We start from the raw sequence: 16918 nt of genomic DNA, 5'->3' as shown, positions 1-16918 counted from the left end.
TGCCAGACTTAGCAGCAATCAGCAAATAAAGCTGTCGATGATCAATCACCGGAGGAATTTTGGTCTGCTTTCAATCAAACTCGCGATCTGATAAAGATTTTCAACAAAAGGCATCATCTCCCAAAAGCCTGGAATATTAGCCAGGAATGGGCAGAACAAATAATTAGGACACAAAATCCGAGAACAGGGGATACCGAGTCTACCGCTACTAGCGATGATAGTCAATCTACCCTGACCGATCAGCAGGCGATGAACGAAAGACTTGGAGTCAGTTCCGATATTGAGTCTGATAATAACAACCAGACGGGACTTGATGCCCTTGAATCGAGAACCATAAAGCAGCAACGCCGACTTACCTCAGCCAAAGTTCTATATTGGTGGCCTAAAGGCACTGGTTCTCAGATTTTTGTGCGATATAGAGACCGGAACACACCTATTTATCGGATTCGAGCTGGGTCTCACGAGAGCTACAGTCCTCATATAGTCGAACGTGTCCTGACACAAACACGTGGCAACGCTAAAATATCCGGCACAAAAAATGGCCTGCCAGAGGAATTCTGGAAATACAAACGCAAAGATATAGAGAACATCCTTGGCGTTGGTTGGAAGATCGAAGACGATGATGAAGAGGGCTTCAATCCTCTTGATCTACTACGGCCTGCAAAGGGTGCTTCCTATCCACACACGCGCGCACTGGTGAAATGGAAAGATGGTGTGATAACATTGGAAGGACGTTCATTCATTCGTCGTATTTCCACTAGCTCGTCACTAGACGGCGATCGAATGATATATCAGAAAGCCGAAGAACTCGAGACAGCTTACCGTGAGCGACATAGGCTAGAGGATATCGTCGATGACGACTACGATGAGGAAGACAGCGATATAGAAGTCAGTCATGGTAGGAGATATCGGAGCGAGCCTGCGCGCTACTCAAAGTCGGCCAAGGGCAAGTCTAGAGGTCATTACCGCCATGATTCTAGTGAATACAGTGACTCTGAAAGCGATGCAGTCGCGCAGTCACACAACAGCCGGTACAGGAGACACCGCAGTGAGCCCAGTCGCCGTCCAAGGGGGCCCACAGGCAGGGCAAAGTCGGCAACTCAGAAAGATGACGCATTGATTAAGAAACTAGAAAGAGAGATTCAGCGATTAAAGGTAGGAAGGTCGGAGTCCCCCAGAGATCACCGAAGATCGCATGGTCGTGAACGCACAATTTAAATACGACCTTGAGCTGATTAGTTGTTGCCTGTGCCATGCTGTTGCCGCTCAAGTGAGCCGGATACTATAGGATCGAAGCTTTGATTTTCCCTGTTTATGTGTTTATACAAGAGCAGGCCTCTTATAAATCTGAAATTGCGTTATTCAAATTGGAACAAATTGCTTCATAGACCAAATAACTTCCAGTATGTATTCTGTGCACAAACCGATTTAAACAAGTACAGTCTGTCTGCACAACATCATCATCGCCTAGTATGGAAGCCCTCTCTAGCGCGCTACCAGATTTTCCAGCCTGTGCGTTAACATCAGCGCCGTGATCGTTCAGGATTTCGGGAATCTCGATATCCCAGGGAGCCTTTGCACAGCAGAGCTTAAAGCGCGCTGCCGTACGGACCACGCTGACAACTAATGTCGGCCCCGTCCTCAAGCAATATCTTCACAATTTCTCGCTAGAGCGGCTAACTCGCCTGAACTACGGGAAAAACCACGGGCTGGATATTGTGCACGCACGGATACCAGCATCGAGGGTATCTAGGTCACATCTCAAATCCAAGTCGGTATCAGGAGACATTAACTAGAAGATCCTTGACATGACATTTAATCAGTACCCGGCGCGTCAAGAACCATTCCAGAACGAATAAGAAAACCTTTGGTGTCGCCGTGTTCTGCCGTAAGGAGCCATTCGCGTTCTATTCTGCTAAGGTGTCTGATTGGAATGATGCTGATGCCAGTAGAGGTGTCCATATAGCTGGGCGACATAAAATCTGAGTACCATCGAACGAATTGCATACCGCGTACTCTACACGATCCTATGCCTTCGCGAGCGTTCATTGCCTCCTCGTGGCTTAGCTTAACGATCACCCGAGAGTTCCTGTAGTTCAAGAGAGTTTGAACGCGGCCGAATTGAGCGAAGAACGAGCGGGCCAGATACTAAGAGAAGAAGCCGTCAACGACTATGATACGACTAAGGACCTTGATGCAGCCAGTATTTAGGCTACCTCCTGCCACAACATGGGAGGTATTGAGCGCAGGGGATACCGCGGCCATACGTCCATCGCCCTGGGTTTGATCGTTATCTTCTGCGGCAATCAAATGGACCGTTGGTGGTTTCTGGCACGGATGAAGCTCCTTCATCTTTGGGTACCAGGATTCTGGGGCTTTGGTCCGTCTCAAATCTTCAGGATGAAGCTGTTTACGATCAATCAGTTACTAGGAAGAGCAAGACTTGGAGTGAAAGACCTACTTGGCAGAGGATAACTCAGTCTCTTGCGAAATGACGTTATTGATGAGTTTCGCAATCTCGGCCTATGATGTCAAAAGGGAAACAAGTGATCAGTTTGATGGACTGGAGATATTGAAGACCTTCGCACATATACTATGCGCGCAGGTATGGCCCCGATGGCTGGCTTATGGTTCGCGTATGGAGATACAGCCCGGTTGAGGTAGGTTTCCAACATGAGTTTACATACCTTCTGATTGAGTGGCGCGTGACTTATGGTATCCGTCATTAACGCGGGTAAGGACTTAGTGATTCTGTCAACTCCAGCGGCGAGCGTACCATCTGGCGCAGCGCTACGTGGAAGTCGGCCTACCCTGCGAGTAGCTTCCACCCAGTGTCGAGTGATCGAGTCGATGACATAAAGAACGCCCAATTTGTGCGAAGCGGAGGCTACTATACAATGGTTGCATGGTTGGTGGAATCCTACTCGAAGAGTATAAAAATTAGAGCCTCTCGGATGGATGGATGCTACATGAAAGGTAAACTCCATTCAACATTGCCAAGAAAAGCCCAAGAAAAGCCTGCGTCAACTTTATCCGTGATGGATGCGATATGGGATTTACTAAAACAACCCAACAAAATCATCCTAACAGATATCACCCTCCTGCCTGCGGGGTTCGGCTTACTCCCGGGTGTGGTTTCGCCATATGTCCGCATACCGACTATTTAGTTCTAGGAGCTCAGTATGTGTTCCTCTTTCGACCACTCGGCCCTCGTGCAGGACTAGGATACAGTCTGCTGCTGTTATTGTGCTAAGCCGATGGGCAATCACTAGTATGGTGCGGTCATAGGAGAATGTCTTCAGGGACCTCTGAAGAAAGGTTTCGGAAACAGCATCAAGGGCAGATGTTGCTTCATCCAAAAGGATGATACGGGTTTTTTTGAGGATTGTGCGAGCAATAGCCACGCGTTGCTTCTCGCCACCACTAAGCCGTAGGCCGAGGTCTCCCACTTTGGAATCGTAGCCATCGGGGAATGCCATTATCTTATCGTGAATACCAGCAGCGCGGCAAGCGTTATAGACCTCCTCATCGGTGGCATTCTGGTTCGCGTATTTCAGGTTGTACATCAGGGACTCGTTGAAGAGTGCTAGATGTTGTAGCACTATACTAACGTGCCTGCGAATAGAATCCCCAGTGAGGTCCCGCACATCATATCCGTCAACATGAACACTGCCATCTGCGGGGTTGTAGAACCGATACAAGATCTGGAAGATGGTCGATTTACCCACTCCAGACTCTCCAACTAGGGCTATAGTGGTCCCTGGCTTGCAAGTGAATGTAAGTCCATTAAAAAGAACCTTTCTGTCATCGTAGAAAAATTTGATATTCTGAAACCGGATCTCTCCTTTGCAGGCAACTAACGGCGTAGCAAGCTTGCTATCCACCACTGTTGACTGTTCTCGGAAGAGTTCCAATATACGCTTAGCATTAATCAAAGACGATTGGATAGAGAGGTAGAAGGAACCGAAATATCCCAGTGGGCCCTGGAGCTATGCTATATACATCAACAGGGTCACGAACAAACCCACGGGTTGCTGAACAGTGGACACCTGGTACGCAGCAATAAAGCACGTGCAGAGTAACCCGGTCATCAGGACAGTATTTTGGACAGTATTAAGCACTGTGCCGCGCAGAGACGAATAGTACTCAGTTTTCTGATAATCTCTAACAGCAGTGCGGTATCGATGAAACTCATGTTGCTCTACATTGAAAAGCTTCACCGTTTCGTATGCAACCACCGATTCATTTCTAGCCCTGTTAGCGTATTTGACAGGAAGTTCTTTTGCGTCTTGTGCCAACTCACTTAACAGCATCCTCGTACCGTGATGCATTGACCATCTCTCTCCTGGTTTGTGCTCTCTAGAGGCTCATATGAATAGTGACATAAATATAGCCGAAAGATGATATTCCAACCACCAGAGCGTAGTAGGCATCAAAAGCAATCAGAAAGTAGCCTATCGCGATAAACAAGTCTAATAGAGTAGGAATGAACTCAAAGACAACCTGTTCTAGAAGCCCAGTGACCGATTTGCCTTTGCTCAATGCCGATAACACTTCTCCCGTTTTTTTATTTCGATGAAAGTCCAAGCCGAGGTTGTGGACATGCTCAAAGGCAGCCGTTGACAGCTCCATGCGAGAATATTGGCTCACTGGTATCCAAAGTGCGGATCGTAGAGAGCTTAAGCCTGTCTGCAACCACCTAGTGAAAACATAAAGTGTAATCTGTGGCCACACAACATAGAACGCATATGATTCTTGTTGGTTTGCTAGGGCTGTTGTGATCACCCCAACCAGAATAGGGGTCATCACATTGTTTATTCGCTGAACTACAAGCAAGAAGAGACAAGCCAGCGTCACGAGCTTGAGTCCATGCGACTTTGATGGCCACATATAAGGGAGGAAAATCGAATAGCCTATAAGATACTTCCACTTGTTTCCAAAGGGAAATGTTGTGCGGTGGATGTCGGGATCCTGTAAGCCATCGTGTACTGGCTCAGGAATCTGGCTGTTTATATGGTTGCCCCCGGAAGAATCCAACAGCCTAGTAGTCTCTGTAGCTTCATTGAATTGGTCATGTAAACTCTCACTTCTGCTTGCAAGAAGACCCGACTTGCTGGCGTAAAGCAGGACTTGAGAGACAAGAGTCACGATGCGGACACTGTTTGCGACAACTTCTATAATTTCCCATGGGCTTAACCCTTTCAGAACTGGGCCTCCTAAAGGCCCTAAAGAATCCCCTATTGCTCGTTCACGATGGAGTGAGCAGTACAAGATCAAGGAAGTGCATAGAATGGCCACTTCGATAGGGATGGCGACAGACCAATATATCAATTGAGTAGCCGTCGGGTAGGAGGTGGTCCGTTTGAAGGATATAAGAAGGACTATATAGAAAAACATTGACCCGGTAATATAGATCTGTGATGTTAGCTCAATGACCGCAATTTTCATCGAAGGCTGCACCTGCGTACCACGACAGATTGCCCGCACCACCGCTGCTCAGAACGGGCGATCACCACATGAGTAACACAAATCGCCGCTTCTCCGAAATATGTTGCGAGCAATACGGCGGATAGCCCGTTGAAGACTCGTTTTGTAATAGGTGAGAAGCTCCTTTTCGCTGCTGCTGTGAAGGTAACCATCTTAAATCCGATAAAAAAAATAAAAAGGAGAATTGGGGAGAATGTTTGCAGAGACTCTAGGATTTTCTGGAGTGAATGCTGTTCCATGATGTGTCGCCGAACCCTCAGAATACACGGAAAGAGAAGTTTGTTCCGGAAATTTGGTCCACTGTGGTAATTGAGCGGAATATAGTCGATGACAAGTTCACGTAATGCTGGAAAGCACTTCCTGTATGTGTATGCCTAAGGGAAATGGACAAAGAGGGAAGAAAAGAAAGATATTTGAACCAAGAGGGCCGGAGACTCAGTCGAAGCTGCGCATGAAGACCAATGTGACGGGAACGAAGGCCCCTGCAGTTGGCCAATACCAGCACGGCTGAACCTGGCGGCTGACCGTAGTTGGATTCGGCTGTTCTAGGCTATCGGGTGTGCTTGACCGTCGGGAGCATATAGCGAGGTCTTAACCTCGTCGTCCTAAACAGGATTGGTTGAATTTTTACTGTTTTCTACACATCAAAAATACAAAAGGTCCATAAGAAAGTCTGGCCCCAGCTAGATTGTTGGGAATGAAAAACTCTCAACCGGCTACATGATCCATTGCCTCGTGCTAGATTTTCGGGGGCTGGCAGGCATATAAAGTCGATGCTCCTAAATTCGTCCTCCATCCAGAACTTGTTCATTCGACGTATATTCGACTCATTACCGGCTAATCGCCCATTTTGTCAGCCACTTCTTAAAAATGGATATCAGCAAAAGCACTAAAAGTGATACAGGAACAATGTCAGACTCTGGGGACGGGGCTCTGTCTACGACGGATAAGGCAAATTACTCACGTAAAACGAAATGATCAATCGCTTCAGACGGCTAACTTTATGGCTCTCGGGACAGAACCCAATTCTGGAGATTGCGCATCACAGCGGGAATAAAGGCAACGAAGAAAAAAAAGACACCGTATTTCTCACATAGCTCAGGTCCTTGTCCCTTCGCCTAATATTGACCATGGTTCATAGATATTTATCTGGTTTCTCCGCACACGGTTTCTCTATTATTTGCACCAGTACCATTCTGGGGCTTTTTCGCACAGTTGATGCTCCAGTTCCGTTGTCACCTATCGGTAATAAACTAATACACATAGTTCTCAGGTACATCCAGTCAAGGAGATCACCAACCCCCATGACACAATGAAGAATTGGAGCCTCGAAACCAAGCCCAAGTCAAGCGCGATTTTGCATCAGCACCATGCTCAACTTATCCAAGCGCATTTGATACCATTCAAGCACACGCGCTGAAGCACGTCCGCTCTCCTTTGCCACTGCGTTTTGCCGGAGATAATTGGAGTGAACCCAAAAGAATCTTAGCCATTTTTGTGTCTCGGGATCGCTCGAGTCCTCGTCAATAATGACCAGACTCAGATCATCAAGCGATGACGAGACGGAAGAAAAGCAACCCTGCACGAGAGGAATTCCCTCCCTCTCAACTGCCAGGTCAACCAAGATCCATCCCTCTGGCCGGCAAGCGGTGTTTTCAAGTGGCACAGTTTCACGGACAATTTTGCTAAGACCCTTTTCCTCAAGATATGTCCCGATATTTGGGCAAGAGTCGGGAAGGCATATTCTCAATGTCTAAACGATTAGTACGCGTCAAAATAACGTTATACTCTTTCACAGCATACCTCCAGAGAGACCTTGTCTCCCAACACCTTGTGTCCACTGTCTTTCGGCTGCGAAGTCATGGTAGAGTGGGACTATTGCTGACGGGGAATGGGAACGGTCTAAAGGGACTGAGCCATGGGGCGGACAAAGCGAAATATATTCATGGATGTCCCCACCATTCATGTTGGTAAAGCGCGTTCTATCAATTGGAGTCTTTGACATGCATAAATATAATAGGAACTGAAAGATAAAGTTAAATGGTGGTTCATTAGCGGTGACATGCGGTCGGCTGCAAGCATTGCTCCCATACTATATTGAAACTCCTTGGGGAGCCGACAAGGCTAGACTTAATATCTCTCTACCTTGAATGCGTTAAGAAGTTAGGATCTCCGGCGACTGAAGCGATCGTCCTTGATAGCCCACAGGCTGTCGTCGGGGCGGATGGGGATTTCATTCTTGTCACGTGCGTGAAAGTGATTCATCGACTGCCCCTCACCAGGTATTCGCTCACCTGCAGATGAAATATCGACTAAAATCCGGGCATACAAGCCAACAATATGGTATGCATCATTGTTGAATATCCTGCTAATTCTTGGAGTTGACGACTGCCTACATACAGCTTGAAGACATAATTCCCGCGAGGGGTGACATTGACGAGACACGAATGTTGGGTCCAATCCTACTCCCGCGACAGGCCGAACCATTCCGGCAACAGCTGGCTGAATAGGCATCCGCGGACAGAATGCAGAATGATGACTTCACCGTTGATTGTCATAAACATCGCACCTACGAGGTCTCTAAGATAGAGCCAATGGTTAGACCTCTTCTCCAGGTCTTAAATCGCGAAGTACGTTACGAGAGAGAGAATGAGGAGTTATGTTAACCATAGTAGGGTTGCCCGTACCAAATGTATCGGTCTTCTATCAACAAAATAGTCTCCACCTTCCATGAAACCATCCTCATCCCTATAAGCGTTGTGACTGGCGTACCCTAAATCATAGATCTAGCCCATGGCATCGAACGCCTTCTACTGGGATACTACTATGTTCTTCGATCGGACATCATGGTCGGGCCGGTGGCAGATTTTCTCGTCCTGAAAGAGAGACCGGAGGAGTTGGCATGGGTCAGATAACTTTGTTGGTGAAGTCTGTTGCTCTTACCAAGGATACTGAGTCCACTGCTCGCAAACTGTCTCGCGGGGAGAGCGGCCAGGTTTTGGATAGAGTTGTAGAATTGTTCGGATGATAACACAACCCAGGTCCTCGCCTCCAAGTTGTAGCCCAGAATTTCACAGATGCGTTCCAGTCTATTATTGCGTGTCAGAATATGTTTTCTTGTTCGATGGATTATCCTTACCCAATAATGTCACCTGCTAGTGACTGTACAATGCAAGGAATGCAGTATAGGATCCAGTTCTGTTCATGTTCTGGCATACTGGCTTCACCCAATTACTTAACCAGCGTTTCATAGCTCCGCGTATTATTGGCAGCGAATCGTGCAAACTGACTAATCGACCGTCGTTCTGAAAACATTCCACTTCTTAATTCTGATCACACCGAAAGACTAGGTACATACCAAGCAGAAAGACCTCCCAGCTCCTGTGGCCCTATCCTTTGACCAACAAGTCTGCGATGTATCGATGGATCCAAACCACCCCGCGGCGATAGCTCTCGAGGGTGTTGTCTTCGTTATTCCGAACAAAGTATCGCCTCATCATGTTGTTGGTCGTCTCTTTGGAAACCCCAGACTGTATCAACACGAGGCAGTAGCTCACGAAGATCAGAGCCTGAAAAGATACCACCGATTCTTTGAAGCTCAGGTTATCTGCCTATCGATGAATATATTCTGCATAGTTATAACCTCTAATGACAAGGTCTTTGTTCTCGGTAGGAAGAATTGATGGTCGTATAGCATCCTTCTCGGCCGGCCGAAATGCAAATGCAGCAGTACTGGTATGGCCAAGCATAAATCGTACCGCGAGCTGGTTCTTGAAAGATGTGTCGACGCCTGCCTTTGCTCGGGCTGCACACCAGTTTTCCGCGGTAGGAATAGCGTCAATGAATTTTTGAAGCGCTTTTTTCCATCGCTCTGCTGACTCGGATACTTGCTGACCTGTGCGGGAGGACTTAGGGTCATATTGCACGATGTTGAAGCCGCAAGCCGACGATGTTGGATTTGTGTTCTCTGGCACCCATGCTATCGTTGACTCTGTTGGCACCTCCTACTGTGTGCTGATCAATTGCAGCTCCAGGAATTCAATATACGCTTGGTCATCGCCATGAAAAGAGGGAAACAATCGCCGAGACATGTTGTGGAGAAAGAAAGCTGATAGCGGAGGATGGTTTGTGGCTAGAGCCAGATTTAAACCCGTTGAGGTATCTGCCATGGCAGATTCCTAATTCGGTTGTCGGAGGATCTGACCGGTCATTCAGAGGCTACTGCAAGGTCAATGCTTCAATTTGTACCGATTCAACCTCTCAACTCTTCTTTCCACTCCATTCCAACCTTTCCTTGAGGTTCAAAGCCCCCAATATCCTTTGTGGGCTATTTTCTTCCGCGATGTTCACTAGCTATCCCCACCGCCGCTTCATCACATATCTGAGACATCCATTCGCCATGTTTGGATATAGATTATATTTGTGATTGGTCGAGGAGACTCAATGCAATCCGTGCCGTTATCTTTCCAGGGCAAGGCCAAGTCAATCTAGCAGTGGAATCAGATAGGCTCGACTTAGTGAGCCGACGCTTCAACACCTTTAGCCACAAACGACTATTGGGTGGTGGCCCGGCCTTCCCTCTCTGGGAGCAATCGCTTTTGCATAAACTGATTTTACATTACCAATCTCAATGCTAGTGCACGAACCCTACGCTCAGAAAATAGAAAAATGCATTACTTTCGAAGTCAGAGCCTTTAATGGGGAAGTCCTTCTCCTTAATTACACAGTTATGTAGTGCTTGAATGGTAAACATCGTCGTCAGAAGACGGACGCTTCAGGCGTTTAAAACTAGGTCGCGTACAGATCTTATCTGTCGTTGATATTGTTAGACGGCGTCGTTTTGATCCTGTATCGCGCGGGCTCAAGGAATCCCGTCTTTTGGGCTAGGTGGAAAAGTACTGCCATTTCCGGGTTTTATGTTGTACTTTCACTATCTATGATTGTTCGCCATTTGAAGTTCTAAATACAGGGCTGCAACCTGAATTCTGATTATCACCGGAAAAGAGCAACTCCAAAGAACATAACGTATCCTATAATTAACTTGGCCCTACTCCAAACTGAAACAAGGGTGATCCCTGTATCTCGGAAGCCATTTGCCGGAGTCTTTCTTTATTAAGGTGCGAAAGCTATGTTCGTAGTGTTGATTTATGTGGAGTTGATGTTATAGAAACACTGAGGCAGATCAGAACCAAACTAGCTCTTAACCCGAGCTGCTTTTTCGGTACTACAAGGGCACATTTTGGAGTGCAAAGCGCGTTCAGGCCCTGCGAGGATATTTGCTCAATACGGCAGAGAAGATTGCGCAGATTTTCCCGAACTCCTTGACTCGATACCTCGGAATAGACTAGCCTTTCTTGCAAAAGATATTCTCGGACCTTTTCCCAGTACTGTCGAGTTGCTGGGCTATATGTCTCCTAGGGTAACTCTTTAATCTTATAAAATCCCTCTTCGCCGATTTGCGGGTTCTATTGGGTTCTACCGCGAGATATAATATCCCAAAGCTGGCGAGTGTCTTTAAGTCTAGCGGGCAGGGAGGAGTCGAGGAGAATGTAAGCCAGGAGAAGTAGGATTTGCTTAAAAGAGAAACGCGATGCGATAATTGAAGCCGGGTCTATTGGGTCAAGAGTTATCAAAATTTTGACTAGCACTGTTCTTCGTGTAATTCCTATCAAGCGCAAGGCGCGATATTCTTATACTTTTTGCACCTCTCAGCAGTTGCTGATTCCCTCGTCGTCCTAATGCGTAGAATAGGCACAGACCTAATTTAGTGTGGAGTATACAGTTATTGGTTTGTGATCTTGCACTCATTCTTTCATTTACCTGCTCTACTTGTACATTTGCTTAGGGCATGAATATCGGGAACCTTTATTTACGGGGACTTTTTAAAGTCCACTGAAGCATTGCGTATCAAAGGAGCTTTATCCTTAATGTATGCTGTTATCTTGATGTGAATTTCCCGTGAAGACTCTGTCCGTTCCTCTATCCTGATTTGAACAGGCGTAGAAGTTGCTCGGGGGTTCCTATCGTATGGAGCACATCGCCACCGAAAGCGGGGAGGGAGACGTACATCCAGTAGTATTTAGGATGACTTCGGCCCGTGTGATTATAGGGAAACAAATGCTCGAATCTGGCTTCCTCAAGTTGGTCCGGCCCCTCAAGGGGGACAAGCTGGGCCCCTTGTCTGCGGATTTTGATAGGCTCACGTAGGAAAAGCAAAAGCTGTGTGAATTGCCCCTGTTCACTGCAGGCGAAAGTGGCATCCAGCAGCTGAGCCTGTAGCCGAACCAAAAGGGGCGAGATACACTGCTTTCCCCCTATATATCTAGTCTCGGACTTCACGGCTAGGTATATGTCTCCTAGCGTATATTCGTTGTAATTTCCTGTTCGGTAATGAAACTTTGCACAGAGTTGAGAAAGGTGTCGTTGGATAGGAATGAAAACGGTGCCGGCAGGGGATTGCTTTTCTACGATAGCCACGTCTAGTACAATTAGCGTGAAGCAATGCCAAATGGAAAACAATTCCAGTCAATTATACTCTGAGCAACCTCACAAATATGTCCAGTAGAGTCTTGGGCATCCACAGATTTAGCCTGGTACTCCACTATAGGCGGGCAATTCGACGTCGGGATAATTATGGAGTTGGGAGAAACGATCGTCTGCTACCTGTATGGGGGAGCATACTGGATTGCATTACTTATCGCAGGGGCGGCGTTGACTTGTATTGTATTGCTGTCGTCTGGAAGAGATAAATAATGGGCCAAAGTTTTATACAGAGTCCAATGTTTGAGATGGGAATCTGTCTCTTTTATGCTTGGATTGATAGAGAAAAAATCCCTGTGATCTCAAACTCCGCTAAAAATAGCTTCGTTATGTACGTATGCAGCTCCGAGATCTAGCCGACCTGCTCATCTGGCTTCTAATTATCTCCGTTGTCGTGATTGGTTTTGCTGAGAACAATCCCGGTAATCCCATGCTCTAGGTATCTCAGGGGGAGGAACCGGGTCATTCAAGATCATTATATCCCCCGCTGTTCGATTGCGTGTGAGGATCTGAAAGTGGATTGGCACTGCGGTTCTCCCCTTCAAAACAGTTTCGGCTGTACCCGAATTGCCAACCGATAGCCACCACGATACAATCACTTCTGGAAGTTGTATCTGTACTTTGATCCATCCTAAGAACTGTGACCCAAGTGATAAAGTAGATTGATCTGTCACTCTGTGGCAGTGACTGTCTGGTTGGATTGAGGAGAGTGTGACCAAGCGACCCTGTGGCCAATTGACGGACTTGTAAACAGATCAGAAAAGATTTGCATGTGTGTTAATAGTCTATTTGTAGGTTACGTCTACTAGAGTGCAAAATTCAGCTTATACACATAGCTATTGTGAGCAAAATTTTCTTCCACAGCGGCACCGTCTAGCCGCTGCTTTGACTCGATTTTGATGTAACTGGTACTAGAACAGCTGAGACCATTGTTGAAATGGAATCACAGACGCCCAGACGTTCTATTCGCCTGCCAGTGGCGATGTTGAATGTATGGAAGCAGGCTTGGGCAGCAAGGAAACCTCAATTAAGCCTGAGTGACTTCCTTCCCCATGAAATCCAGAGCCTCTGAAAGATGGCAAAAGCCCGCATTTTGAGCGGCCAGCTTGGTACCAAGGACCTCAACTCTCCCAACTACCTCTCCCAAAGCTTTGATCTTCTGGATCGCGCCACGCTCTAGCGCCTCAACGGTCCCGTTCCAAACATCACTCGAGGGGAACGAGGAATTTTCGAGACTCTGTCTTTCCTCGCACACTCCATTGACAATCTCTATAACCACATTTTGAGACACAACTGCGTTTGCCCCTAATTCTGTGGCTGATTTCTGTAGAATGATCGTCATTAGTTCGACACTAGTGTAATCTGTGCTCTTTGCTGCCACATAGAGAGCGTCGCACCAATCTCGGATGAATGAAGAATGATACATGAGCTACCTTGTTGTAGCAATAGAATTGCATGTTGCGGCATATGTGAGGAATCGTGGGGGGGGGGGGCTGGTGGCCGTGGCTTAATAGCCAGGTCAACATTGGCTCGGGGTCGTTTCGACGAGCGATTCTTAGCTAACCAGGAGATGCATTGTCTGGGCAGGGCTTCCTAATATCTAATCCCGCTTCTATCAATTGGTTTGCAAGATCTATATCGGCAAATTCACATATGTTCTCAATTTCGTGCCCCCCTAGTGAAGCTACACCAACTGCACTGATTGCCGATAACTTAAGTCGTGCCCAGCAGACGGCAAACCATCTCCGATTCCACGTGGAGATCTGGAATATCGTAGACCGGTCTTTTTCCTCTTCTCTCATTGAAAAGGGCTTAAGAAGACATTGGGGATCCATTAAGGATACCAGTCGCTGCATTAAGTCATCGCGTCTAACCCTGAGCGCAAGCCAAAAGAAGTTATAGCTATTTTGGGAAAATGAGGAGGGCGGGACCATGTTATAATCCAGAAGGCCGTTGAAACACGACGGACAATGTTCGATAGACCATGAGGCGAGATCGTAAGGGGCGTCTTTCCTCATCTCAAGCTCATGGCGTTTAGCATCATCGTAATTCTGGTACAGGTTCTATTCCTTCACAATTTTTTGTCGTAGCAACGGACTCCTGAAGGCCGTGTCGATTGCCGCTTTAATTAAAGATGATGTATCCTGGTTTTCCAGTTTCTCAAAACAATAATGGAGTGCATTGTGTGAACCACGAGTCTTAGAGAAAATATCTGACTTAATTGCGGATATCATATCATCCCATCGTGAATTTTCGAGGTTCTCGAAGAGAGAAGAGCATTGGAGAGGATTCTCAGGAGATTTAGTGGGCTCCGCCATTTTAGTCTTTCAAGTATGGTGATGGTAGAGATAAGAGAACGTTTGATGTGATGATGAGAGAAGGAATTGAAGACAGGAGTAGATGAACGCTTGTACTGATAGACGAGTACAGGATGGACACTCTTTATAGCCGATGCCATTTATTTAATCTTTACTGCTACAATGAAAACCTGTAGCATGGGAGAAAGTGCTCCTATGAAATGCCGCAATTGCAAATGAGTGCATACATCACTCTTTTGGATGCCATCTTTCAAATACTTTTATCTACGCGTCACGCGATTCCCCGGTCCATCCAGCATGGACCCAGACACTTCATCGCCGCGATCGGAGAGATAGCACTACTTCCTTGACCATATCCTGGCATGGCAATGTGGCTTGCAGCTGACTATATCCCACAAGCCTATAATTATAGAATCCGTAGTGCCAACAGACCATCCATGTTGTAATGTTTGTGTGGAGTATTAAAGACTAATCAATTCAGGTTGGCTCAATCCTGAGAAAGAAAAGGGACGACATTGGTGCTAAGAGAGGGAGGAGCTAGGGAACTGCTTATACTATGCTACAGTTGAACCAGTCAATTTCCTCCACGGCAGATATGAGTAAGAAAGTAGTCATAACAATGATTGGGGCCCAGCGCTAGCATTCTCCGGCGGCCTCGTTCGGAATCCGCTGAATTTCCACAACAAGTTTGCCTCAGCTCAAATACACTCTTTATACAATCTTTTCGATGGCACAACACTCTAAAATACGTATCAAAAGAACCCTCTGTAACGATTTTCTCATCGACAGACCCCCGGACAGACCCTCGGAATTGCAGAAACATTATTCCCAAAACTCCCGAGTGTTAGCTGAAAACAACTTCTATTATCATTTCCAAAAGAAATACAAAAACTTCTATATGGGATGTGGGAGCGAGAATAAAGGGCTCCGTTAGCTCCTTCTGGTCATCCCGGCGTTCGTTTGGGCACGATGTGGTTGTTCTATTGAATCCAAGCACTGCCCAAGGACTGAAAACTCACTTTGTTAGCACCAGAAGCTTACGGTAAAAGCACGTAAAACGATGGAGGGAAAAGAAAACACCTACTGCTAAGGATATCCTCCTCCAGAATCCCCATCTGATAATCGACCAGTCCATGCGACTCTAACTGGTCACAAAGCTGGATGAGCTCGCTGCCCATAGCTTCTATGCGGTCCAAGGTCAATAGACTATGCTTTGTTGGTATATACTTGGTTGCAACTAAGTCATGCTTCATATCCAACTGTTTCTGGAAAAGTGCCAGCCAGCAGTTGTTGAAGTCGTTCCAGAGTGGTAGAAGGTCTGCACGGTCGGCGTATAGGAATCCTATTTATCACAAAATAAGCTATCGGCCGGGACTGAGTGCAGTGAAACCCACCGAGTCCCTGTAAGTTATTTACAAGCTATTTTGAGATTTCCAGAAGCAGTCGGCTTGCGTCGATCAGTCTCCCCTGGCGGATGTGATCAAAGACTGTGCACAACGAAATTCCATATTGTGCATATTCCTCCTCAAGGCTTCTGAACGGCTCTTTCTCATCCCGCTGTTCCAGGACCTGTACCTGAGCATGAACTGGGGTCAGCTCCAATTGTGTTGTACTACTGACGCTATACGGTAGAGCAAATGTTGGTTCCGGAAGGGCTTCACTACTTTGGAGTGGTATATACTGTGGGTAATTGTAAGCGGCGGCGCTCTGCCCTCTGTCTTGGCGATTAGAGCTGTATAATAAGCTCATGGGCTCAAACGCCGCGAACGGTGGCTCACTCTGAAGCCCCTGCCATTGTATCTGTTGTGCCAGTCGCTGATCTTGAAGCTGACGGGGTTGATGTTGATTCCGTTGGTTCTGTGGTGCCCCCTGGTACAGTTGTATAAACTCAGACCGGTAAGCTGGTATATTGGTGGTCCACATCGGCCAGCCATCGGAGTTACTGGTATATCCGTAGTTATAGGCCATCCCTGTGTGTTCCTGTAAAACTTATCATACTGGGAAGAGGTCTTTTTATCTTCCGCTGTGTTACTCAGAGGGCAGTGCAGAGCATGATGAGTATTTTATATCTCTTGAGCTTTCGTGTGTCTGGAAGGATGAATAGAACCGAGCTTTTGCTCTTTTGATAGTTAGTTGACGTACTCAATTGTGATTTTCTACATTATGCATTGAATCCTAGCACTGATCAAGAACTGAAGACTCACTTTGTTAGAACCAAAAGCTTACGGCAAAAGCACGTAGAATTATGGAGGGAGAAGAGAACACCTACTGCTAAGGATGTGCTCCTCCGAAATCCCCGTCTGGTAATCGACCAGACCATGCGGCTCTAAGCTTTGGATGTCCATTTCGCTTCGCTACCGTGATGAAAAGAGAGAGATGCATGCCAATTCAGAGCGAGTATAACCAGAGCAACGTAGTAACTCGCCGCAGGAGAAGCGCCCAACAACAGTTTATAAAAAAGAATTTACTCTCAGTCTTTTTATTAATCCAATTGCTCAAACTCTTCAGCACGATAGCAATAGCAGATCACTTCTGTCCAGGTGTACAGGGTGAGGATAATCCACAAGGTGCAC

The 16918-nt window shown here is 46.7% G+C and overlaps 6 protein-coding genes across 6 annotated transcripts; 1 reads left to right on the top strand and 5 right to left on the bottom strand.

Moving 5' to 3' along the window:
- Window positions 1–249: 249 nt before the first annotated feature.
- N7473_012530 (uncharacterized protein) lies at window positions 250–1218 on the top strand (the record flags this gene model as incomplete). Its single annotated transcript, XM_057158469.1, has 1 exon — window positions 250–1218. One exon carries the CDS (start codon window positions 250–252, stop codon window positions 1216–1218), a length of 969 nt encoding a protein of 322 aa, XP_057002423.1.
- Window positions 1219–3119: 1901 nt separating this feature from the next.
- On the bottom strand, window positions 3120–4338 carry N7473_012529 (ABC transporter ATP-binding protein; the record flags this gene model as incomplete). The annotated part of the gene is made up of 3 exons (XM_057158468.1): window positions 3120–3989; window positions 4029–4248; window positions 4304–4338. The coding sequence occupies 3 exons, from the start codon at window positions 4336–4338 to the stop codon at window positions 3120–3122; spliced, it is 1125 nt and encodes a 374-aa protein (XP_057002422.1).
- Window positions 4339–4359: 21 nt separating this feature from the next.
- On the bottom strand, window positions 4360–5726 carry N7473_012528 (uncharacterized protein; the record flags this gene model as incomplete). Its single annotated transcript, XM_057158467.1, has 2 exons — window positions 4360–5415; window positions 5469–5726. 2 exons carry the CDS (start codon window positions 5724–5726, stop codon window positions 4360–4362), a joined length of 1314 nt encoding a protein of 437 aa, XP_057002421.1.
- Window positions 5727–6832: 1106 nt separating this feature from the next.
- N7473_012527 (uncharacterized protein) lies at window positions 6833–7676 on the bottom strand (the record flags this gene model as incomplete). Its single annotated transcript, XM_057158466.1, has 4 exons — window positions 7581–7676; window positions 7447–7510; window positions 7291–7389; window positions 6833–7240 (listed from the first exon to the last, which is right to left on the bottom strand). The coding sequence occupies exons 3-4, from the start codon at window positions 7348–7350 to the stop codon at window positions 6833–6835; spliced, it is 468 nt and encodes a 155-aa protein (XP_057002420.1). The 5' UTR covers window positions 7351–7389; window positions 7447–7510; window positions 7581–7676.
- Window positions 7677–13054: 5378 nt separating this feature from the next.
- On the bottom strand, window positions 13055–13494 carry N7473_012526 (uncharacterized protein; the record flags this gene model as incomplete). Its single annotated transcript, XM_057158465.1, has 2 exons — window positions 13055–13401; window positions 13461–13494. The coding sequence occupies 2 exons, from the start codon at window positions 13492–13494 to the stop codon at window positions 13055–13057; spliced, it is 381 nt and encodes a 126-aa protein (XP_057002419.1).
- A 2270-nt stretch (window positions 13495–15764) lies between these two features.
- N7473_012525 (uncharacterized protein) lies at window positions 15765–16690 on the bottom strand (the record flags this gene model as incomplete). The annotated part of the gene is made up of 2 exons (XM_057158464.1): window positions 15765–16315; window positions 16615–16690. 2 exons carry the CDS (start codon window positions 16688–16690, stop codon window positions 15765–15767), a joined length of 627 nt encoding a protein of 208 aa, XP_057002418.1.
- Window positions 16691–16918: the final 228 nt, after the last annotated feature.

This window comes from Penicillium subrubescens (genome assembly GCF_028828155.1).
Source record: "Penicillium subrubescens strain IBT 31985 chromosome Unknown utg000011l_segment0_segment0, whole genome shotgun sequence".
NCBI lineage: Eukaryota > Fungi > Ascomycota > Eurotiomycetes > Eurotiales > Aspergillaceae > Penicillium > Penicillium subrubescens.
Note: the sequence above shows the minus strand (reverse complement) of the source record. Positions and strands in the feature narration are given on the sequence as shown.